We start from the raw sequence: 23,654 nt of genomic DNA, 5'->3' as shown, positions 1-23,654 counted from the left end.
GTTACCTGAATGTTCCTGACATGGTCATCCTTTAAGTCCCCGCTCGAATGTCACTTCCTCATAGACTCCTTCTCGCCCTCTAGACTGTGAATGACTTTCCATGATTCTTCTCTGCTTTCCTTCATGGTACGTGCTCCAAATGACATGAGTCAATTATGAGGATGATTGTTTATATGTGGGTCTTGCAAAGGATCCGAACACACTAGTATCACATGGCATGAGTATAAAGTAAGGTTTATTGGAAAAGCACAGGCAAAAGGGTCATCATGGTACGTGTATTCTTGTGCTCTGTCCTCTGGCCGACTAGCTGAGATGCAAGCTGGACTAGGCACATCTGGATGTATCATGGGAAGTACTCCAGGAGAGGGACCTGCTGTGTACCATTGTACAAATTTATAAGGAAACTGGAAGAGGCTGGGACATCTAGTCAATATGTGATAGTAGAAGCTTCCTGGACAGAGAGTTGATGGCCTTATTAGATCAGTGCTTAGCCAGGAGATGTATCATCCCAATTATTATTTATTTATTTATTTATTTTTGTGAGATAGAGTCTCACTCTGTCACCCAGGCTGGAGTACAGTGGCATGGATCTTGGCTCACTGCAACTGCTGCTTCCCGGTTTCAAGCAATTCTACTGTCTCAGCCTCCCGAGTAGCTGGGACTACAGGTGTGCACTACCATGCCCGGTTAACTTTTTGTATTTTTAGTAGAGATGAGGTTTCACCATATTGGCCAGGCCTGTCTCAAACTCCTGACCTCGTGATCCGCCCGCCTCGGCCTCTCAAAGTGCTGGGATTACAGGTGTAAGGAACCGCGCCTGGCCCATCCCCATGTTTAATGGAAAATTCCATTAGCTAAAAAAATTTGAGTTTTTTTACTCAAAAAATATTTGAGTAAAAAAATTTGTACTTGCAGCATATGTATATTTATTTGTAAGTTTATACAAGTACCACTGTCAAGCTAAATGTCAAATTGCAGAGAAGCTGAATTTCTTCTTGAAGATAATAATAAACAAAAATAAAAATAAATAGAAGTTGAACAATACCTTTCCGTATGGTAATAGATCACATACCACACTTTGAAGATTATTGCCCTCGAGCAGTGCTTTCATGAGCAGACAAATCACCTGGGGAGTTGGGGTTTGTGAACTGGACTTGCAGTAGTCAGGCTTTAAAGTGTCTTGCTTTCCAAATATTTATAAGCCACTGACATTTAGATGCTCAGGTTAGACAGGGTGAGATGATCTTTTCTGTTATTTTGGAATAATTTTCTTCATCTCATGCCCTGATCTTCCCAGGCAGAATCAGTGGCATGTGTGCAAGCTTCACTGTGTTGCTCACTGGAAAATACACAAAGTGAAGAGCAACTGGGCAGGGTGAAAGTTTGTTGATTCTTTATTTCTCCTGGCCTTTGAAATCTAATTATCTATTTTTATTCCTCTGGAGAGATTGCAGAAACACATGGAACCCCACAAACAGGCTCTACACTGGGTGCTTTTCCTGCGCCGTTTCATTTCATATCTTGCTATAATGGCAGAAAGCAGCCTGAATATAAAGAGATGCTCTGTGTGTGTGTGTGTGTGTGTGTGTGTGTGTAAGGCTTGGCCTTCCCTTCTGACCCTCTATTTGACCTGCTGTGAGGGATGGGGCAAACCACTCAAGCTCCCTGTGCTCTGGGATGCTTGGAGGATTTCCCAGTCAGTGACAGGGTCTGAGTGATTTGTAGGCATTTGTGTGCTCATTGTCTTGCCCTCTAGGCATCTGCAATGTTGTATCAGGAGGGCAAGAGGGTTCCAAATAGATTTAATATTCCTTGTATGAGCTTCAACCATCTGCCCGCCAGCTCACAGTGTGAGCATAATATATGTTTCCAGAATCAAACACAAAGAGCTTATTTTTTTCCCTTTCTTTTCATTTTTTTTTCAAAGCCTTTTAATTTAGATCATTTGTGTTTTCTTTGTCTTTCAGAATAGGTTACTAGGGTCACCCTTTCTGCAATTATATTTACTCTCATTTTGTTTTCTGATGCCCCTGGCATATTTAGATAAATGGTTTCCCCTTTCTTAATCTCTATCTAGTCCCTACAGAGTGTATCCCTGAAATAGACATCTATAAAATCTGGTGATGGAGCCTATGAGGTGATTGGGATTAAATGACAGGTTTTCCCAGTGGTTGCAAATTAGACCATGGATACCTGAGAATTCTTCCCAGGCTAAATCTGAGTGCTGTTTTCCTGAGGAATGAAACTTTGGCTTTTCTTCCTCCTTCGAGAGAAATCTTTTGACTGTTGATGGGCCTATGCTAGTAGCTGTAGCTCATTGTACGACTAGAATTATTTGGGTATTGGGTCTTTGAACTAAAATCCCTTTCTCATTTCTTAAAAGGTAATTGACATGAGGGATCTTGAGCTCTTAAAGAGAGGAATATAAGCTGAGTCAATTGAATTGAGTTATTATCTTAAAATCTCACTTAGGTTAGAAAAATTTGGTAGCAGAATTTGGAAAACTCTTTAATTTACATGAAAGTTGGGTGGGGATACGACTGCTACTCTCCTAGCATTATTCAGCAAGCAAGTGTGGGCAGGGGTGACAACAGTAAAATAAACTTGGAATACTTTCTTGTGCAGGCTTAAGGGCATAGGGATCAAAATTCTTTGTGTCTGCTCATTTTTATTCTGTCAGCAAAATTGGCATTGTTTTGCATTAGACAGTGCATAATTAAAATTGCTTCCTCTTTAAACTCATTCCATATTCCCCTCTCACTCTATGGTGAGGCTGAGAGAGCCCGATCCCTTGCTGCTCTTCTAGTCTAAGGATGATGGGATGCCAGGTGAGGGTGTGGGTATGGAGGACTGCCTGGATGCCTATTCAGGCTCCATGTCTTCCTAGCTCTGTGACCCTGGGAAGGTAATCAGCAGCTCATGCTGTATTTTCCTCAGTTGTAAAGTAGGGATTATGAAGGTATCACCAAAAGGAGTTGATGACATGATCAAATGTAATAATGCATAATAGTATATGTAGAGGGCTCAGCACAGTGCCTCCCACAGAGTAAAACATGCTAGCTATTGTTACTGTTATTATAATCCTACAGAAATGAAGCATGGGGAAAAATGGACCTGTCGATTCCAGATCATGACTTGTTCTGTTTGGCTCTGGAAAATGACTGAAACACACTTCTGCCCATGGAGAATTGAGAGGTCCTAAAGAACGAGAAAATAGAAACAGTATAAAAGAAAAAGCTTTGGTTTAAATATGTGGCTGCTATAGAACTCATGGAGGTACGTGGTTGGGTGGGAACTGTCTCTCCTTTTCAGGCTGGTGCAGGATTATCCTTGCTCACTCCCCAACACCCTCAGGTGTTTCGATTTGGTCTGACTCCAGTCATTTTTGACCTGTATTTGTTGTGAGACTGATAGAACCCTCTATCAATGGTGACAAAGGGGTGACCTTGTCTAGAACTCTTTAATCTCACCGAGTATCAAACAGAGCAGATCTGGACCTCTGTGGGTAGTGAGAACTGAGCCAATGTTTAGGGGATGGGGTTGATCTGATCTGGCCAGAGCCAAGAGCCTGTGCATTCACTTGTCCCAGTTGTCTCTCATGTGAACTTCCACAGACACAGGCCACACCAGTTAGGATGGTGGGCCAGTCCAAGAAGGGGTGGAAGCAATGAAATGCAAATAAAATTGGTATTTACCTCACGCCCCTTCTGGGTGATATTTTTGATCCTTAGGTTTCTGGCTGTGTTTCCCATAGAGGACCCAGGCTGGCTCACTGTTCAGCACTATACCTGCTGTAGCTCTGCTTTACAGCAGCTGGCTCCCTCTCTCTGCTCCATTGCCTGTGACCTTTAAGCTCTTTGATCTCTGCAGCCACCATTGCTCACTCGGAAGTGCAGAGTCCTGGCTCTGATGCTTCCTTACCTGCTATCTAGCTATGATCCTACTCACTGCTGCCCATTGGTGCACTCGGCTCCAAGGGCTCCAAATTGATGCTTTACTTCCTGCCCAAGTGAACATTCTCCGCTCTTGAGCTGTGCTTCCTAAGGGGGTAGCATAGCCTTGATGCCACTGTGAGTTTTGTTGTTGTCACATAGTACCAGTCTTCTCATTGTCATTAGTGTTGGCCCAGGCATTCCCACCATCACCGAGGTGAACCAGACCCTTTGCCACAGCACAGTGACTCTTACATCAAGTCCCAAACTGACGAGAGGGGTGCCTTATTCTCTTAGTCTATTATCACATCTGTAATATTGTAAGTTTTCAATGTTCTCCAGCTTCTCCGGGCTCATTTTCTCCAGGCTGTGCCTCTCCTGTGAGTCATAATACAAGTTTCCTCCAGGGCTGGATTAGGAGGGAACTGGCATCACACTGAATGACTTAACTCCTTAAACAGCCTAACCTCCTTTGGTGCTGACCATTAGCTGATTAGACTGATCTGAGTCTTGGATCTTTCCCATATTAGAGAATGTCTTTTTCCCATCCAGGACAGCCAGGGCAGGGGTGGGAAGGTTAGGTATATCTGCTTGCTCATTAAAGAATCTCTGGTCATCAGTTTCAAGATAACTGCAAAGATTCTTCCAGGGAGTCCCATTATAGTGTTTCAAATAAGGAAACTTAGGTGGCTCACTGTGCCAGGACCTCAAATTGTTATATAAAAGGAGTAAGCTTGGCTGTGATGTAGGAGTGGTACCCCGAGTCCATGATGCTGAGTTCTTTTCCCTTCCTTCATCTGTCTTTGCCTTCCTTCTTTTCTCTTTTATTTTCCACCTTGTTCAGAGAAAAGTTCATTTTTCAGTCAAAGTCTCAGTCCAGCATGGTGCTGGGGCAATGACTCAATGCAAAGAGCATGTGTTATCTATCAGGAGATTTAGAATCTGGCCCCTGCTCTACCAGTATAGCAGCTGTGTAAACTTGGGCAAAAAACTTAACCTCTCTGTGCCTCTGATTCTTCAACTGTAAACTGGGATATAAGACAGACAGACAGAGAGACAGAGAATGAATGAATGAATGTGTATGTAGTGGGGATTGGAGGAAATGATCTTAAAAACACTCTCTTTTTAATGGATATTGGCTTCTAGCAGCTAGTGATAGAAAAGGCCTGGTATACATAGGCTTTGCCACCCACATTCTTTTAAGGCAGAATGGGGGCCCAGACAGACACCACATGCTTGCTTACTGTACCAAGAAAGAAATGAAGCAGACATTAAATTTAAATCAATAGCATTACTTGAACACAGAAGACAAAACTGTTTTCCCCCAAATTGTTTTGATAGCTGTCAGTAGCTGCTATTTGGTATGAAATCCATTCAGATCATCAAAAGCCAGAGCAACATACAGTGCATGAAAAGCTGTTGTAATTGGCACCATTGTAACTCTATACGGTGTGTGATCTTAGCTGGGAGGAGGGAGAGTTGTAGGATAACTTGTAATCTAATTTTCTTTGTTGTAAAACAGAATGTTACCATTGTATTTCTGTGGAACAATAATTATAACATCTCACACAAATAAGAGTGCCTTTCTCAGGAGGTGCTTAAAGAGCTCAATAGACATTCATTCAAACTTGTAAACATAGTAAAACCTGGCTTGCTTGCATTTCTCTCAACTGAAAATTCCTATTAACCAGCATCTTTCCTCATCCATCCTACTGGGATACATGATTTTTATGCTGGTGAACCTGACACCCTGAGAGACACTGAGGTGCCTTCTGAATCATCAAATAATTATGAAACCTTCAGTAGACCTTCAATGTTAATTGCAATTTATGACAGCCTAATTTTTTGAAAAATAGTAATTCATATGTTGCAGAGATGATAATTAATTAGAATAGTTGGCTAATCGGACTGCTCTATTTCCTGACCATACTGAAGTACAGACTTTACAATAACTGTAACATGGGATCTCCCTCTAAGAACCACAAAGGAAGCCGGGTAAATGAAAGTAGTGTTCTTTATGACTTGACAGGCATAAATTACCCAGAATTAATCATTCTGGGCAAATGACAATTTCCAAAGGTTGATTCTTCAACTTCTACATTCTCTTGTAAACTAAATGAGAAGAGAAAATAAGTACGTTTTAAACACAGATTTCACTCACCTCTTAAGACTTTCCCATTTCTAGTTATTAAGGCTATTGTTGATAACTATTGGCTCTTAGCAGCAATGGTGAGTGTCTTTAAAATCAAATTTTGGATGATGTTTTATGGAACTTTTTCACAAACACCAGAGATTTCTTCAAGAGGGTGTCAGTGCAGTAGATTTAGTTGTGTTAATTGGTCCATCCTAAATGTTTTATTAAAGTGATAAGATCTTTAATCAATTAAGATTAATGTGATGACTAAAAAAAGTCTAAGTTCTTAATTATGGGATTGTAAAAAATATTTAAATTGGTATTACTCTCAAGTTCACTGCAGAGAATCTAGTAAATTAAGGAATATATCAAGAAGAAAATAAAAATAATCCATAATTTCATCACTCACACAGAAATATTATTGCCTTTTGGTATATTTCCTTCCATTTTGACCCTAATGTATACATATACATGTAAGTATTTTACAAATTTAGAATATGCTACATATACTGTATGCTGCTCCCTACCAACATTACCTACAGGCATTTTCTAGGTCATGAATTATTCTTTTAAAACATACTAGGTTTTGATTATATGTACCTTAGTATATTAAGTCACTCTCCTGTTGTTTTTATGCTTTACAAAGTTTAGCTTTATAATGCTGTAACAAGTATCTCTGTTCATTTGTTTGGCCATCTGTTTGTCCATGTATTTATTTAATCAGTTTTTATTGAGTAACGTGTGCCAGGCTTTGGGCCATGAGCTAAGGATATATCATTAATCATCACCCTAGTAAGAGTTAACATATTACTATTATGTAGTATGGACCCGGTCCTTTATTAGTATTTGTATAATAATTATATGAATATAATCATTCTAATAAATAAGTGTAATAGTATTACCTAGTTAAGTTCTTATGAGGTATTATTATCCTTGTTTTCCAGATGAGGCAATTGAAGCTTAGAACTGAAGTGACTTGCCCAAGATCACTCAGCTGGCAATTGGCAGAGCCAGAATTCAAGCCCAGGCAGCTTGAGTTCAGTCCCAGTCTTTTAACCATGGTGGTTACTGTGTCAGTAGAAAAGACACTCACTTGCCCTTACAGACATGAAACAATTTTAAATGCAAAAATCTTTGGGTAATTCTCTCGTTATTTTCTTAGGATAAATTCTAGAAATGGAAATACTGGGTGAAGGAATATGAACAACGCTTCTAGTAAATAATACTGCAGTCACAGTCCTAAATGGGGAAAGACCACAGATGATAAGATTATTTTTTGGTTGGCTTTCCTTTCTTTTCTTTTTTGTCCTGGGTTTCTGTCCTTGCTCTACCAATGACAGGAAGACATAGACGTGGTAGTGATTCAGGCCTGGGCATGCCCTGGAGAAAGTCTGGGCAATGCTCTTGCTGTTTAGTCAGGGCCAGTGGGTTGCTGCCTTTCAGACATGTTTATTTCCTCTACAAGATGCAAGACATCACAGAGGAGGGGGCACGGGGAGAAAGAAGCCATCAAAGGAATGAGTCTAGATTGCAAGTCATGTATAGCCTCTTAAGATGAATGTCGCCACAAGAAAATGCATCTGCTCAGTAAAAATCGGGTTCAGTTAAATATATATATATTACATTATATACATATACACACACACACACACACACATATATATAATAGCTGCTCCTTGCAGAGCAGGGCTAACTCCTAGGCAGTGTGCTCAAAGTCAGTCTAAAGACTTAAAAAAATTAATTAGTATTTAGTACAGTCCCCCTTGTGCCTAAACCATAGATTATTCATATACGGCAAGTGACTACCTGTAAATATTCCCCGTGCTCCTCATTATTGCACCCCCCTTCTCAAGTCCCTCCTTCTCAAATGAACATCATCTGTCCTTTGTCTTATCTCCTAGTGCTCAGCACAGACTTGATTGATGGCTGTTCTAGGTTTGATTCCTGGCTCTGCCATTAACCCTCTGTGTGGTCTTAGATTGATTCTCAGTTTCTCCCCTTTAAAATAATAGAGCTGTAGTGTCAATCAAATGAAATGCCACGTGTAGACAAATAAAATAGCTAATCTTTATTGAGTTCTTATTATCTGTATCACAAAATAAAACACTGTTCTAAATGTTTTAAATACACACTTTTACTTATTCCTCAAAATAATCATGCGGTAAGCAGAAGTCTACGTAGCTCTTATGATCTTCACCCTGGAATTACTTCTGTGATTATATAGTACATGGCAAAAACAACTTTGAAGATGTAACTAAGGTGACTAATCAGCTGACCTTAGAATTAAAATATTATCCAGGTGGGCCCAATATAATCACGAGGCCTTTAAATGGTAGATGTTTTCTCTGACTGTTGGCAAAAGAGGAAGTCAGAGAGATTTGAAGCATGAGAAGCACTCAATGCGGTTTCTCCTTGAAGATGAAGGAGGCCATATAAGGAGTCCAGGAAGCCTCTAGAAGCAGAGAGTGGCTTCTGGCTGACAGTCAGCAAGAAAACAAGGACCTCAGACTTACAGCTGCAAGGAGCTAGATTCTCCCAACAACCTGAAAGAGTTTGGAAGTGGCTTCTTCCAAGAAACCCTAGGAGAGAGGCCACCCTGGTTGGTTTTACCCTTGGTTTTAGCCTTGTGAGACTCTAGGCACAGAACCCACATGAACCCACCAGACTTCTAATCTACACATCTATGAGATAATAAATGGGCATTGTTCTAAGCTGCTAAATTGTGGTAATTTGTTATGATAGCAATAGAAAACTAATATATACCTTATGTGGTAGGTACCTTTATTATTAAACCCATTTTGCAGATGAGAAAACTGAAGTACAGAGATGCAAAGTCACTTTTCTAAGTTTCACATTTATTATGTCTTAGGCAATTTTGTGCTGCTATAACAGAATACCACAGACTGAGTAATTCATAAAAACAGACATTCATTTCTTACATTTCTAGAGGCTGGGAAGTCCAAGATCAAGGCTGGCATCTAATGAGGGCTGCTGTCTTCTTCCATGATGGTACCTTGAATGCTATATCCTCTGGAGATAGCATTATCCTCTGGAGGGGAAAAATGGCAGAAGACAGGACAACAGGGGTGAACTCCCTTCATCAAGCCATTTTATAAGGGCACCCAATCTCATTCATGAGGGCGGAGCCCCCATAAATCAATCACTTCCCAAAGGCCACACCTCCAATACTGTTGCATTGGGGATTACATTTCAACATGAAATTTGGACGGGATGAAAATGTTCAATTCATAGCAGTATCAGAAACGGGATTTAAATGGAGGTAGTCTGTCCCCAGACCCCATGTTCACCCTAGTGACGCGGTGACTCAGACATTCATAGTACTGATTACGTATTAGCTCTCTTCCCTTTTTAGTATAGCCCAGGGGTACCTCGCTGCCACATTTCTTGATTTTGCTGCTGGGGGTTAGCTGGTGGTGTGGTAGGGTTCTGGAAAACACAGAATAAAAATAACATTAGTTTTAGTCATGGGAGCAGGTCTTTTTGTTTTATAACAAACCTGAATATTTTGTAGGTTAGAATGCAGAAGATAAAACCAGATAGCAGAAAAAGTTTGAGAAGCACTGAGATGATGTATTCAAATTAATTTAGTTTAACATCTTTCCTTCCTCTTTTATCCCTTAAATTCACAGTGAATTTGTTGCACCAGCTAGAATTCTGGAATGGCAATTAAGGAAATTGGGACTCAGCTCTTCATCACCATCCATCTTCTATTCATCCCATCCAACGAGCATTTATAGGGTGTCTACTCCCTGTCTTGGGTGTCACTGATACAGGATGACTTGAAGTAATGAAAACTTTTCCAATTCTGTTTCCTTGCATATCAAATCAGGTGATTTGACACAACTTTCTCTAGGGTCATGCCTGTCACCAAATCTAGTGTTTTCCCAGTCCTTGAAAGTTTATGTCCGCAGTTTTTACATAGTAGGGCCATGTTTCTCAAAGTAGAGCCTGGATACCATCTACATCGGAATCTCCTGAGATGGTCCAGGATCAGAATCAGAATCGCTGATTCGGAAACATGGGGTGGGGGCCCAAGACCTCTCACTTTAAACAAGCTCTATAGGTCGTATCATTCTTATGAACGTTAAAGCTTGAGATATACAGCTATGGGGGTGCAGAATAAATACACAGTATAGGCCTGGTTCTCAAAGTCTTTTTTAATGAAAAGACATTAGCTGGGTGTGGTGGCAGGCGCCTGTAATCCCACCTACTCAGGAGGCTGAGGCAGGAGAATCGCTTGAATCCGGGAGGCGGAGGTTGCAGTCAGCCGAGATCGCGCCGCTGCACTCCAGCTCGGGCAACAGTACGAGACTCCATCTCAAAAAAAAAGAAGAAAAACAGGGCCATCAGGGCCATACCTGTTCCAGTCTCCATGCCGGTCCTTGGCTCTCCCGGCCGGAGCCAAGGACAGGGAGGGAGCTGTGATCATGGAGCGTATCCGGTCCAGGCCCTAGTGCCTACAGTCACCTTTCCCCTTTTGGGGCTTACCTGGGTCTGCCCCATTCACTGGCTTGGGATAATGTGAGAACAGGAGGGTGAGTTCCTCCTCCGAGGCTTAGGGAGCCTTTCCCCTCTCCCAAAGGAAGGGTGGGGCGGCGCCGGCCGGTGCAGGAGCCCCTGCGGGCCGCTGGCGTCTGGCAGCAGCGACTCTCCTGGGTCAATCGGCAGAGCGAGGCGGCTGCCTTTCCACCTCCGTGAGTACTGCCGAGGGGAAAACTGGGGAAGTGGGTCAGCCCGGCGGCTCCCATCCACAGACCCTCCCCCGCCCCAGCCGCCCGCTCTCCCGCGGAGCTTAAGGAGTCTGCTCCCGCCCGGCGGTGTTGCCCGAGTGGCCCTGCCCAGGGGCGGGGCGGGCCGGTCCCTGCGCCAAGGCGCTGCGCCCGCCGGCTGCCCTTGCCCACACGCGGCACCCATCCTGCGGCGCGGTTGGCCCTCCCGCCACCCCCTCGGCGGGGCCCTTCCCTTTACTATGGTAATAGTGACATTCAGCGGGAAAGGCTAGCACGGCGACGGCGCCCCGGCTCCCGCAGAACGGACGCTCGGGCCGCGGAGGGGTTGTGCGCCCTCGTACCGCTGGACGCCGGGGGCGGGCGGCCGCAGCGCTCTCCCCGCCCGGCCCGGCCCCTCCGCCGCCGCCGCGGGGCAGCCCCCCGAGCCACGGCCCCGGCTGGCGGGCGAGCTGCGGGCAGGATCCCAGCGCTCGGGCTCTGGCGCGGGGAAAGGACAGAAACGGCGCATCGGGAGGGACCCTGCCTCACCGCTTGTATATGGCAAAGTTTCTCACCGAGCTCCTGGGCTGCACGTTGCCACGCAAGGGCGCCTCTCCCATGTTTGAGGTAGGTGGAGGGTGTGTCCCCTCAGAGACCCCTGGCCGGCCTGGGGGTCTCCGCAAGTTGACACGTGTGCAGACTCACCTACCTGGCCATCGGGCGGGGCGGGGCGGGGCGGGGCGGGGCAGGGGAGGAGGGCGAGGAGGAGAGCTGGAGCTCTGGAGCCGGGTTTCTGGCGCCTGGACCTCAGTGAATCTTTTTTGTTTTTTTTTCCCCCACCCCAGTTGACAGGTGAACAAGTTTTCTGTCAATCTGGCTGAGTTCTACCAGTTGCTCTTTACCTAAAATGCCAGGGATGTCTAAAAATGAGCATTATCCTGCAGTCCTCTTTGCTGCCTACTTTGTTTTTTTCTTTTAGTCTGAAAAACAGAAAAATCTTCCAGTCAAAAGGTTTCCACCTTCTTACCTCCTCCAACTGCTCCCCTCCCCCAATCTCCAGCACAGGGCAAACTCCACTAAAGTTAACTTGTGTCTTCTTCTGTGAGTGAGTGAGATACACTGGGGATGAGGAGGGTTAAGAAGAGATTTGCCAAATCAGGTGAACAAACGGCAACTCCTAAGGCGGGTTCATCTAATTGCTCACACCTGCCTGCGGTGGCAATGCCGCTGCTGTGAGGCATCTCCGCACGGAGTCATTTAGGGGGCGGCTGGCTGGCTGGCTGGCTGGCTGGCTTTCCTATATTGATCACTCAGTAGGGAGAGTTTCATACTGTACAACCTTTCCCCGCCCTCCTTATCTCTACAGTGAGAACAGAGAGTGTCCTTTGTCTCTCTACCCTGCCCTCGCTCTAGAGACTGCCTGACACGCCGTCCTGGCCGAGAGTGCCCAGGGGTTGGCCAGGTTAACCAGTGCTGCAGTCTGCGTTGCACTGCGCTCCTCTCTCAGTCACAGTTACCGTAGCCTGATGACTTTCCAGGCCAGCCACTCCAGGAGCTGCCCTAGGCTTCCCTGTCTGCAGTTTCTTGACTGGCCAGAGAAACACAACTTGGTCTCTTCTCTGGTGAACGCAGGAGTTTGTCCTTCAGCAAGGCACCTCTTCTGGTTCCAGACTCTTCATATGTTCTCTGGCTGCTAGTGAGTCTCTTCTCACCTTTGGCACCTGTAACTGTTCTTACCTTCTGAGATTTTATGGTCACATACCTTAGATTTTGAAGCTCAAATGACCCAACCCATAACCTCTGCTGTGTGACAAAATGGCCTTTAAGCAGGAGATCCCAATAGTAGGTGATAAGGAGGAACTGGGGAAACAAGAGTGGGGTGGGAGAAGTCAGGCTGAAAGGCCTGGGCAGTTGATAGCCTGAAACCTGCGAAATAATGAAGAGCCTGGAAAAGTTCAGTTTTCCAGACCTGCAGTGAAAATGAGCTGTCACCTTTGGCGTGCAACATCACTGCCCATTTGCTGCTCTGTGAAGTGGTATGTAGCATTTGGGGATCACTCTGGAGACCTGAGATGCTCCCTTAAGTTGCTTTTCTCTTTGGCTTTCTCTTCACTTGTGTTTAAATTACCAAATGTGCCAAGCGATTTTGGTCGTGTATACTGCCTTTTTGTTATGTATTTGGTTGTATATTCCTGCCCCTTTTATCCTCCAGCCAATAGATGCCCCACCTTGATTTTTCAGAAGGATTGGCTCCCAGTCATTCCAGAGAGGAGGCAGCCTATAAAAACTAGCCAGAGACATATTTAGACAATTAAAAAAAGAGTGGCTTTTGTGTTTGAAGAGTTCCCAGGAAAGGGAATTCCCCCAGTCCTTGGTCATGCCTCATGTCTTGCTCTGTGTTATTTTCCACCCATCTAGAGGTAGGAGCTGCTTGTAGCATCTGCCCACTCTGTCTTTCTACAAAGGATTGATTCAGTGTTGGCTGACTCGACCTAACACGTCCCACCTAGGTATCATTCTTAATCAGTGTTGCTGGACAAACTAAGTAACCTTCCCTTTCCTACCTTTGGGGAAAAGCAGTGCCCACAGATGAACTGATTTAGGAATGTGCTTTGAGGATGCTTGCTTCTCAGGCAATAGCCCTCTCAACACATTCTTGCTCATAAATGATGAAGCAGTCGTTTGGGAAGGAGGGAGAGAGAAATGTGTAAGAAAGATATTCTTAAACCTTTCTAAATATTCGTTTCCAAAAGTGAAAGTGCTAGGACACTTGAGAAAAATTTAGGCAGCTTTTTATTTTCACCAAATGCTTCAATTCTAACTGTGGTTACCTTTAATTTCGGAGAGATCAGGAGAAGAGATGGATGTTTTTCTAATGAATGGCCTTTGGTTTCATTTTGGTTAGAATGTGGACAATAATGTAGTTTCTTCCCACTCGGGCCACTTTGGTTTGCACAGAGGATATTCTCCCTGAGAACTGAATCTGGGACCTCTTGTGTGTTTGCAGTTGTCTGACAAGAGGGAGTGAGTGACAGGTTATAGAGAAAACAGGGCCAAAAAAGTCACTGTAGTTGAAAAACAGCTCCAGTGTGTGCCCTGCTGCACCATCTTCATAGGCTAGGGACAGAGCATGCACACTGGAAACACAAATTGTCTTAATGATCATTTTGTTACCCTCTTGCCTTGTTTCTTCTTAGTAAAGTATTTAAGTTTGCACACCAAGTTATTGAGGACAATTAAATTTCTAGAAAAAAGCAAAGGATCTTAAGTTTACCCCAGGGCCATGGCAGTGTCCTGAGCAGTGGGCTGGATATTTGGAAGAATGATTGTGGCACACCAAGGCAGAGCACCTACAAAAAGAGTAGGCCACAATCATTCTTCCACAATCATTCTGATGTCTAGAAACGTAGGACAGAAGCATGCAGGCAGGTGGTTTCAGATCTAGCAGTTCCCTGTGTGCTTGAATGCATGGATAGATGTCTGGCCCTGGCATCCACTCCTCCCTCATGGAGCTCTGAAATATTATGAACCTGCCCCCTCCCTCCAGCCCCAGTCTTTCTTTTCATGGTGCCTTATTAGCTTTTGGCATGGCAGTCAGTGATGGGGTTTGAGTTTCGGGACAGGAAGTGGTGGGAAAATAATATAGTCAGTCAGAGGCTGTTGCTTTTTCATCTTTTATGCCTCTCTTCCCCCAGTCCACAAATCTGCATTTTTAAATCCCTGTCATTCTTCATCATCTTACCTGGTGGTACACCTTTAAGAAGACAGATTCATTGGGCTGAACACGTAGAAAAGGGATGTTCAATTCTGTGCCACCATTCATGGATGTGGTCTCCAGAACTGACAACCTCATGTATACTGTATGTGTTTTTGTGTGGTTTTCTATCTCCACTTGTACTGCTGCCTAACTGTGACAATACATAATAATTATCAGTTATTGCCTACTTTGGGCCAGGCATTATTCTGAAGGCATACTATACATGATCGCAGTTATCCTTCACATAGTCTTATGATATAGGTGTTAACAACCATGTGTTACAGATGAGAAGATTAGGGTTTAGAGAGCTTAAGTAGTTTGCTTAAGATCATTCTAGTAATGTATGCTAGAGAGAGGATGCAAACACAAGTCTGTTTTATCTCAAAGTTCACTTACCTTCTCCAACTATAGTTACTTGGTATTCTGGAGCTTGTTTTGTTTTGCTTTTTGTTTCACCTTTTTTTTCCTACCTGTTGTTTTTTAGCTGCATTCTTAGATATATTCTTTTTGGAAGAAGGAAAGGCAATCCCCCATTCTCTCACTGCCCTCACTATGTTACCATGGGGATGTGTATTAGTCAGTTTTCACACTGCTATAAAGAAATTAATTATCCAAGACCGGGTAATTACTTTTAAAAAGGGTCTAATTGACTCACAGTTCTGCATGGCTTGGGAGGCCTCAGGAAACTTACAATCATGGCAGAAGGTGAAGGGGAAGCAGGCACCTTCTTCAAAAGGCGACAGGAAAGAGAGAGACGGGGGAAGAACCCCTTATAAAACCATCAGATCTTGTGAGAACTCACTATCATGAGAACAGCATGGGGGAAACCACCCCCATGATCCAGTTACCTCCCACCAGGAACCTCCCTCGACATGTGGAGCTTACCATTCGAGATGAGATTTGAGTGGGGACACAGAGCCAAATATATCGGGATAGCACAAATGTCTTATTCCCAGAGATATTTAATCAAAGGCCGATTGAACTTGAATTGTTAAGGGCAGATTCAATTTCAGTTGCCATGACCATTTACAGATAGCTTCTATTTATTGAGCATTTCTGTGTATTGGCTTGTTTTATCACCCCAGTAATGCTGTGAGGTAAGTGGTATTGTCATCCCTGTTTTGGAAATGAAGAAACCAAGGCTCAGAGCGATTACATGAATTGTCCAAGGTCACTCACCTACTAAGTGTCTGAACTGTAAGGTAAATCCTGGATTCTGGTGCCACAGTGCTTTGCCTGCTGTCTGTATTGACTTACCTAGTTTTGTAGCCTCTGATTTTTTGTCTCATCCCCTCTATCTTTTGTACTATTACCAAAATCATCTTTCTAAAAGCCGAACTCAACATGGAGTCTATTTACTTTCCACAAATACTTAAATCTTTTTTTTTTTTAAATTCTGGCATGGTGGCTCATGCCTGCAATTCTAGTATTTTGGGAGGACAAGGTAGGAAGAGTGCTTCAGGCCAGAAGTTTGAGGCCAGCCTGTGCAACATAGTGAGACCTTATCTCTAAAAAAAAAAAAAAAAATTAGGCATAGTGGCATGTGCCTGTAGTCCTAGCTACTTGGGAGACCAAGGCAGGAAGATCGCTTGAGCCCAAGAGTTCTCCAGGTTGCAGTGAGCTATGATAGTGTCACTGTACTACTGCACTTCAGCCTGGTGATATAGTGAGACCCTGTCTCTAAAAATCCCAGTTTTTTTTAGTTTTATTTATTGATGGGATCCAGCTATGTTGTTCAGGCTGGACTCAACCTCTAGGACTTGAGAGTTCCTCAAGCCTCAATCTTTAGAGTAGCTGGGACCACAGGCATGCACCACCACACCAGCTATTTTCCCCAGTTCCATTAGTAGTTCACCATATATGCAGATTGAATAGGGCAAACTTCCTCCACAGTATGGTCACTGCCTGGTTAACTTGTCTAATCTTTCCTTCCTACCACTACTTTTCTAATATTCCAGCAACTTTACTCCCATTTCTTGATTATGTTCTCTTACCTCCAAGCTGTTACCCTGCCCAGAATATTCTTCCTCTAATAGTCACCTATTGAAGTTGTATCTTCCTTCAAGGTTCAGCTCAAATCTCACTTCTAGATCCACCTATCTTGAACGATATCCAGGCTCTAACAGAGGCCCAGTGAATATTATGTGTGTGTGTGTTTTTTTCTGAGACCTTGGACAACTTCCTCTTTGAACTTCTCTATGCTCCAGTTACGTCTTCAATAGGGGTAACAGTAGTGCTTCATTCAGGGTGGTGAGTGTTAAACGAGTTAATGCCTGTAAAACACTTAGAATAGTGGTCAATACATGTTAATTATTGAGACTGTTGCTTGTGTCTGTGTCTTCTTCAGTGTCAGGAACCATGTATTTCTTAATTCTCTAGTACTTGGCATGTATTTTGCACACAGTTTTGCATCAAATAAATGTCTGATGGATCACATTGATTTTTCTAACCCTCAGCATACATGATTTTCTTTGCCTTTTCGTTATTTATTGTTTATCTGAAATCCAGATTTAACTGGGTACCTTGTATTTTTATTTGCTAAATCTGGTGACCTCGTCTTACCTTCTCCCTCTTTCCTCCAGAACCCTGTTCCTAGAGTCCAGTCCCACTTACCTGTGTGATCCTTGTTCCCATCCTTCTCTCTTTATAGCTCCTACTCTGCCTGAGATCCTGTCCCAAGCCAAGGGAGCCACCTATAGGGTAGTTGCAGCTGGGTCAACTGTCTGTCCCCACTGCCAGTATGGAAATGCGGCAGTGAGCAAGCTTCCTATTGCAGTGTCAGGGCTGTGACTGAGAAGTGTATAACTAGCATTCTATTTATTCATGCTTAACGTGTTCACCAATTCATTCAGTCATTCATTTATTCAACAAACCTTAAATACTGTCTTTGTGCTAGGCACCCTGTGGAAACCTTGTTAAGAGACATTCAAACTGTTTTGACTGTGATTCATGGTAAGAAATATATTTTACATTGCAATCCTGAATGCATATAGCTATTTACACCTGTAACAGCAAAATGAAGTTTTCAGAATAATACTTTTCCTTATGACATGGGATATCCTCTGATCTTTGCAGTTTTATTCTTTCCTTCTCATTCTATTAAAAAATGAACCGATAAAGACCCACTAAATTGATTTCATGGGTTACGACCCACAGTTTGAAAAGCACTGCTATATAGGATAATAAGATTCTATTTTTCAAAACAATTTGTATTACCCCATTATCTCACTATTATATTTATACATTATTACACTATATATTGGGAGATTCTTGTGGTCTATCTTGGGAAACCAGTTATCATGTAATAACATTATTTTTGGGGGGAGAAAATGTATTCAGAGTTTCAAACTACTAACTTGCCAAACAACATTTGATAAATATCCTGCCTCTAAATTAGGAGGCATTTGGGTAAAAGTTACCTGAACATATTTTATGGTATGGTTTTTTATTTAAACAATGTGCTTCCTGAATTTCAATGATTTCTTTCTTAGCACCCACTAATGACAAACGTGCTCCACTGGTTGGATTGATTTCCAGGGCTACGTTTTATAAATCGTCCCATTTTTATATTTTAGTTAACTCCATCCCTTCTCTCCTTAAAATGGTTATACTTTCACGTAGTTTTTTTTTCTTTCTCATTTGCCTGTTAAAGACCTTAATTTTGCCCATTACAATTGAATAGCTGAGCTCCTTTGTCTGTTTACATGAATCTTGTACACTGTCATTCACTTGGTTATTCCGATGGGCTTCAAGCATCTAGAGGATGAACCATGTGATCAGGCTGTTTTGAAAGCAAATAACTTGGACAAGTATGACTGTAGCTTCTCTGATTGGATGCTGGTGGGTGATCATAAGAGAGAAGTTTACTTCGAGAATAATAGCTCCTATTGCCACAGCTGGGCTTTCTGTGAGGGTCATTTGAATTTTAAGCTAATGGATACTGGGTTTGTCTTGTAAATTCACAATTCAGTTTGTTTGAGGGCCAATTGGATTGCTCTACCACATCTGAGCCAGTGTATATTCAGGGGCAACTCTCCTTACCTTTTGTGTTAGCTGCTTTTAAACGCCACATGTGGTCCTAAATGCTCGCATTTCATTTATAAGAATATTTGCTGCCATTATGATTACATCTGTCTAATGGTTTCTTGCTGAGAAACTGTTACATGATTTTTTTTTTTTCTTTTTGTATTTTGATAAGGAAAGGCTGGTGTTTCAAATCTGTCAAATGGCCAGAGCTGGCAGCTTGTCATAGGGAGCAGGGATAGGAGTTTAATTCTTTGATGTATTTCCTTTTGCTTAGTTCTTTTCAGTTTATAATGGTGTTCTTGTATATTATGAATTTCTTTACTTTGCACGTGTTTGATAAAATATAGTAGGTCCAGTAGTGACATTTACATTAGGAGAGTTCTGCCTACCTAGAGTTGCCTATTGAGGTAGCCCATAAATAAAATGGCAACTTTTATTTATCTGAATTTGTGATGAGTAGAAGCTGTGCTTTCTACCCTTCTAGATCCTTAAATATAGTCTAGGCTTTATTCTCCAAATACCTATAATATATTAAGAGTATCCTATGATCCTTTCAAGCCCCTACATTTTCAAACCAAAATGGAAGCCTCATTTTCCTCCTGGCATCCACCTGAATCTGACTTCTCCTTTCTAACTCCATTGTTGGCCAAAAATGCCCATTTTCTTTTCACCTTGAGTAGCACTTTGGTGCCATCTTTGCTTTTTCTTCCTTTTCCTCTATGGACAATCTGTCAGTGACTCTTGCAGATACCTTCTTGGATTTATACCTCTCTTTTTATCCACATCACTCTTCATGCACTGATCTGACAAACATTTATCGAACGTCTGCTATGACCTAGGAGCCGGAGGGCCCAGAGAGGATTTCACAATAAGCGACTAATTGTTTTTCTTTCCTCAAGTCTCACTTCTCTCCACTCTTCCTGAATAAACTGCTACTACACCACAATGCCTTTTCATCATCACTTTCCTACACAAGAGTCTACATGACTTTCTATTTCCAAAGGGTCAAGTCCCTAAATTCTACCTAGATTATTTCTAATGTGTTCTAGTAAATGTCTTACCCTGCCTAGCCAGCTTTATTTCCTGCCATTGATTTTCTTCAAGGATCCTCACATGTTCAAAAACAAATTCTTGCCTTTGTTTATGCTATTTGTCAATCCTCTAACAATGACCTATGTCCATTCTTTCCGCTCTTCCTAACTGAACCCTACCTAATCTTCAGGGCCACATCAAAGAGCCAGCCCTCCATGAAGCATTCCCCAATATAGCAAAGAAGCTCAGAACATGCAGGCTGAGGAACATACTTGACTTCCAGTCCTGGCTCCTCTACTTCTTAGCTATGTGACCTTAATAAAGTAAGTTACTTCTTGGTGCCTCAGTTTTGCTCTCTGTACAATAATAATAATAATGGCTACTTCACTGGGTTGTCATAATAATTAAATAAGGTAGTTCAAATAAAATACTTAGCATAGTGTCTGGAATATAGTAATAAACAAATAATATATATAATAATAATTATTATAAAATTTCCCCTTGACCCCAAACTCCGAGTTATCCCTCTTCTTTGACTATCTTAGAGCATACCTTATACTTTTCTGAATGTTCTGCACTGCTGAGCAAAACATAGGTGCTAAATCAATGCTTACTAATTTTGAGAACATTCCATGTGCGGCTTTAGCAGAATCTGGGAACCAGTTTATTTCTGGATATATTTAATTATATTTCATGAAAATGTGACAGCCACTGTCCTTTAGTGATCCCATCTCTGATCTATGGGATGTGTATTAATGCTTACTTAGGCAGCAGTTGTGCAAATGATGATAATATACTTTTATATACAACTGTGCCAGAAGCAGTACTTGAAAAATGTGCCAATTATAAATGCCACTTAAATGAAATTCAACCATAGATTGCAATATAATTAAATACAGAGTATTTTTTATTTTTCAATTGGGTTGCAAACACGTATCCTCAATATAGGTCAAGTGAAGCAAATCCATGCCATAAGTCAAGATTTTATTAATCAGACTTTTATTTTCCATGCCGTTGGTGGAGCATTCTGGCTGGATTACTCCAGGTTAGATTACTCCAAAAGTAATTTACTCCAAAGAACACTTACCCAGTGGGCTTCCTTATCATATTTCCAGTGGGCAAGTAATGATGCCCTGCTTCTCTGGAAGCTCTGTTGGGTGCCTGGAAACATGGGAATTTACTTTCATGGAGATTATTTGAAGTTGACTGGAAGTCAAGTGAGTGTACCTACAGGGAGGCACAAAGGGCGGAAAACTAAAGAGTGACAGTGTTACCAATTGCAAAGAACGTGCATAGGGAGTCCTAAGACCTGGATTCTGAGTCTAGATTATCTCCTCACTGGTTGTAAGCTTTTGGAGGAAATCTCCTTACCTCTCTAGTGTCAATTTTCATAGCTTGAAAGTGAAAGTATCAATATTCGATTTGCTTCACTCACAGAAATGATGTGAGGCTCTAGTGTGGTAATAAATGTGAAAGTCCTTTGTAAAATTTCAAGCATTACACAAATGTGAATTGTCATTAGTGATACTGTAATGATGAGAGCAGAAAGATGAGGGGTATACTTGGCATCCTGGACATGCAGGAGCCTGCTGGGGAATGGACTGTTAGGGGTGGTATAAATGGTGAAGAATAGAAATGCTTCTATTTGAAGGGTAGAAAAGGAAAGACGAAGCAGTCAGAATTTTCAACTAGAGCTCAAGGTTTATGAATCCAATGCTTAGATCACCAAATAGGCCTCTCATCTTTCTTTGAAAGGTGTCTTGGAGTGCTTAGGATCTTTGGTGACAGCCTGAATTTCAGGCAGCCTTAAGATCCTATGGTTCTATTTTATGGAGATTTATTTCCCAGAATTATGTTATTCCATTTAGAATATGATTGTAAAGGGATATGGTGGGGACTGATCTGATCATGATTGAGAACTCAGAGGAAGGCTGCAGGCTTGAATGGGTTCCTAATGGTCATTGGAGTTTACATTTTGCCTTGGGCAGAGTCTAATTCTTCTAGAGAAAGTCCTTGATTTATTTTTAGTTTCTCACCATGTCCAGTATATTTTACCTTACACAGTGCATCCTGCCTTGGGGGAGCCCTGTGGAGGGTACAAAGTAGGATAAGGTTAGCCCAGCCTCGGGCTCACAGACAGACGGGGAAGAGTGACTGCTTGAGGGGTTCATCCTCCTTTTATATGTAGGTCCCCACAATGGCTGTAACCACTCAGGCATGTGACAGGTTCATATGTCTCTTACTTTTTCCCTAAGAGTCCTCATACTTAGCTTTTGTGAACCTGGGTTCACAAATTTTTTATTTTTCAATTGGGTTGCAAACATGTATCCTCAATATAGGTCAAGTCAAGTGGGCTAGGCACAGACATGTCTGGGATTTAATTTCCTCGCTGTAAAGTTGATGTTTTAAGAGATCCTACCTTATAAGGTGGTAAGGTAGTGTATGTAATGCACTTAGCTCAGTGTCTGTGACATAGTTGTTTGTAACAGCAATAATGATTTGTCTACTAAACTAGTCCTTCAGCATCCCATGGTTTTAATTTTTAAAATTCTTAATAATTATCTAAATTGTGCTGTTCACTTGCAATTGGCAGAATTGTATTGTAGCCAAGGGGAAGGGAGGGAATAGAGAGTATAGAGAAAAGGAATAGTGAGCATTAAAAAAAATCTGATGAATTGTTGGGACAGAAATTCCATTTCATTCTTTGTTCTATGTTTAATGCCAACTTTGTTGCTAGAACCATGTTAAAACTTTTTTCTAAGAGTTCAAAATATTTCCACAGTTACCCTTTTATATGTGACTGCTGATCCCTAGAAGGAATAATAACACACTTGACATTCTCCAGGGAGTCCCTCTCTGGTAAATGAGAACTATCTCAAGGGTCAGTAAGTAGAAGTAGCAGAGGCAATGTTTTCAGATGGTATTAAAAAATTTCCCAGGGGTATACAATGCATTTATAATGGATGCCCTCCTTGCCATGTCAGAGCTGAGATTTGGCTATGTCCATTGTGTGACAACCTCTGGAGTCTATTTGTAGCCAGATAGATACATAGAGATTAAGGTACTTTCTGAGAACTCAACTTTAACTAGGTTTAAGAATGAAATTCTATCAACATAGGGGAGGATAGATATCAGTGACAGAAGACCAGTTGCAAGGAAGGGCTGCTGGGCTAGACCCAGAAAGAGAGTCTGAGGGTCTAGGATTATAGATTGCAGAAACAAGTAGTGGCTGGTGTTTGAACTCCCTCCTCTTGCCCTCTGTCCCGTGAGCGAAGTGCCCTGTGCCAGGAAAAACAGCTTAACGTATCATGACCCAAGCAAACCTGCTACAGTGCCCTTTCAGAGGGCAGAATCAGAGGAAAGAGCTTTTTCAATGCAAGGGGAGCACTGGTGGCCTGGGCAGAGCGGTCATGGGGAGTTTGCTGCAGGGGTGGTAGGGGTGCACAGGCCACCTGGAGCCCGCCTGGTCCAGTGGCTGCCTGGGTTGGTTCAGGTGCTTATATGGCATAATTCCCCCAGAGGACACCTCCTGACACCAGAGGGAGGAAGGATCCTTGGAAGAGAATTTGATATTCTTAGGGTGGGAGTGGGTTTATGTGGCTAGCAATATTTGGGTGTAAGTGATAAGGTGACTTCCTTTGTAATCGTATTTGTGTACATAAAATGGGTCCATATAATCCTGTCAAATTCCTTCTTTCCTATTCCGTTCTTGAATCAGTGATTCCCACAGGCTACAGGACGGTCTTTTGTGAAACAGAATCCCCCACTAATATGGTTTGGCTGTGTCCCAACCTAAGTTTCATCTTTAATTGTAGTTCCCCTAATTCCCACGTGTCTGTCATGGGAGGGACCCAGTGGGAGGTAATTGAATCATGGGAGCAGTTACCTCCATGCTGTTCTCATGATTGTGAGTGAGTTCTCATGAGATCTGATAGTTTTATAAGGGACTCCCAACTCTACACCCCCACCCCTGCTCATTCTTCTCTTTCTTGCTGCCATGTGAAGAAGGACTTTTTTGCTTCCCTTCCACCATTATTGTAAGC

The 23,654-nt window shown here is 42.4% G+C and overlaps 2 protein-coding genes across 7 annotated transcripts in view; one reads left to right on the top strand and one right to left on the bottom strand.

Annotated features, from left to right (window-relative positions):
- Window positions 1–23,654, top strand: part of LOC105463327 (RasGEF domain family member 1B) — a 789,062-nt gene that overhangs the window by 162,549 nt on the left and 602,859 nt on the right. Inside the window, exon 1 of one of the 4 annotated variants that reach the window (XM_071093570.1) lies at window positions 11,228–11,423. The exons of 1 other annotated variant lie outside the window; for it this stretch is intronic. In XM_071093570.1, the coding sequence (XP_070949671.1) occupies window positions 11,355–11,423 (69 nt within the window). In that variant the 5' untranslated portion in view covers window positions 11,228–11,354. Of the gene's footprint in view, window positions 1–11,227; window positions 11,424–23,654 lie in introns of those variants that run through there. 2 more of the 4 variants (XM_071093568.1, XM_071093569.1) reach the window with 2 other exon arrangements.
- On the bottom strand, window positions 8,901–10,869 carry LOC105496842 (putative uncharacterized protein encoded by LINC00269). Of its 3 annotated transcripts, none has more exons than XR_011621277.1 (4): window positions 10,576–10,869; window positions 10,295–10,404; window positions 9,456–9,513; window positions 8,901–9,115 (listed from the first exon to the last, which is right to left on the bottom strand). XR_011621277.1 is itself a non-coding variant. In XM_071093573.1 (3 exons), exons 1-2 carry the CDS (start codon window positions 10,833–10,835, stop codon window positions 10,299–10,301), a joined length of 366 nt encoding a protein of 121 aa, XP_070949674.1. In that variant the 5' UTR covers window positions 10,836–10,869; the 3' UTR covers window positions 8,901–9,513. The 3 variants fall into 3 exon arrangements, 1 of the variants encoding a protein (XP_070949674.1); XR_011621276.1 differs by having other exon boundaries at window positions 10,299–10,404; XM_071093573.1 differs by having other exon boundaries at window positions 8,901–9,513; window positions 10,299–10,404.

This window comes from Macaca nemestrina, chromosome 3 (assembly GCF_043159975.1).
Source record: "Macaca nemestrina isolate mMacNem1 chromosome 3, mMacNem.hap1, whole genome shotgun sequence".
NCBI classification, from domain to species: domain Eukaryota; kingdom Metazoa; phylum Chordata; class Mammalia; order Primates; family Cercopithecidae; genus Macaca; species Macaca nemestrina.
Note: the sequence above shows the minus strand (reverse complement) of the source record. Positions and strands in the feature narration are given on the sequence as shown.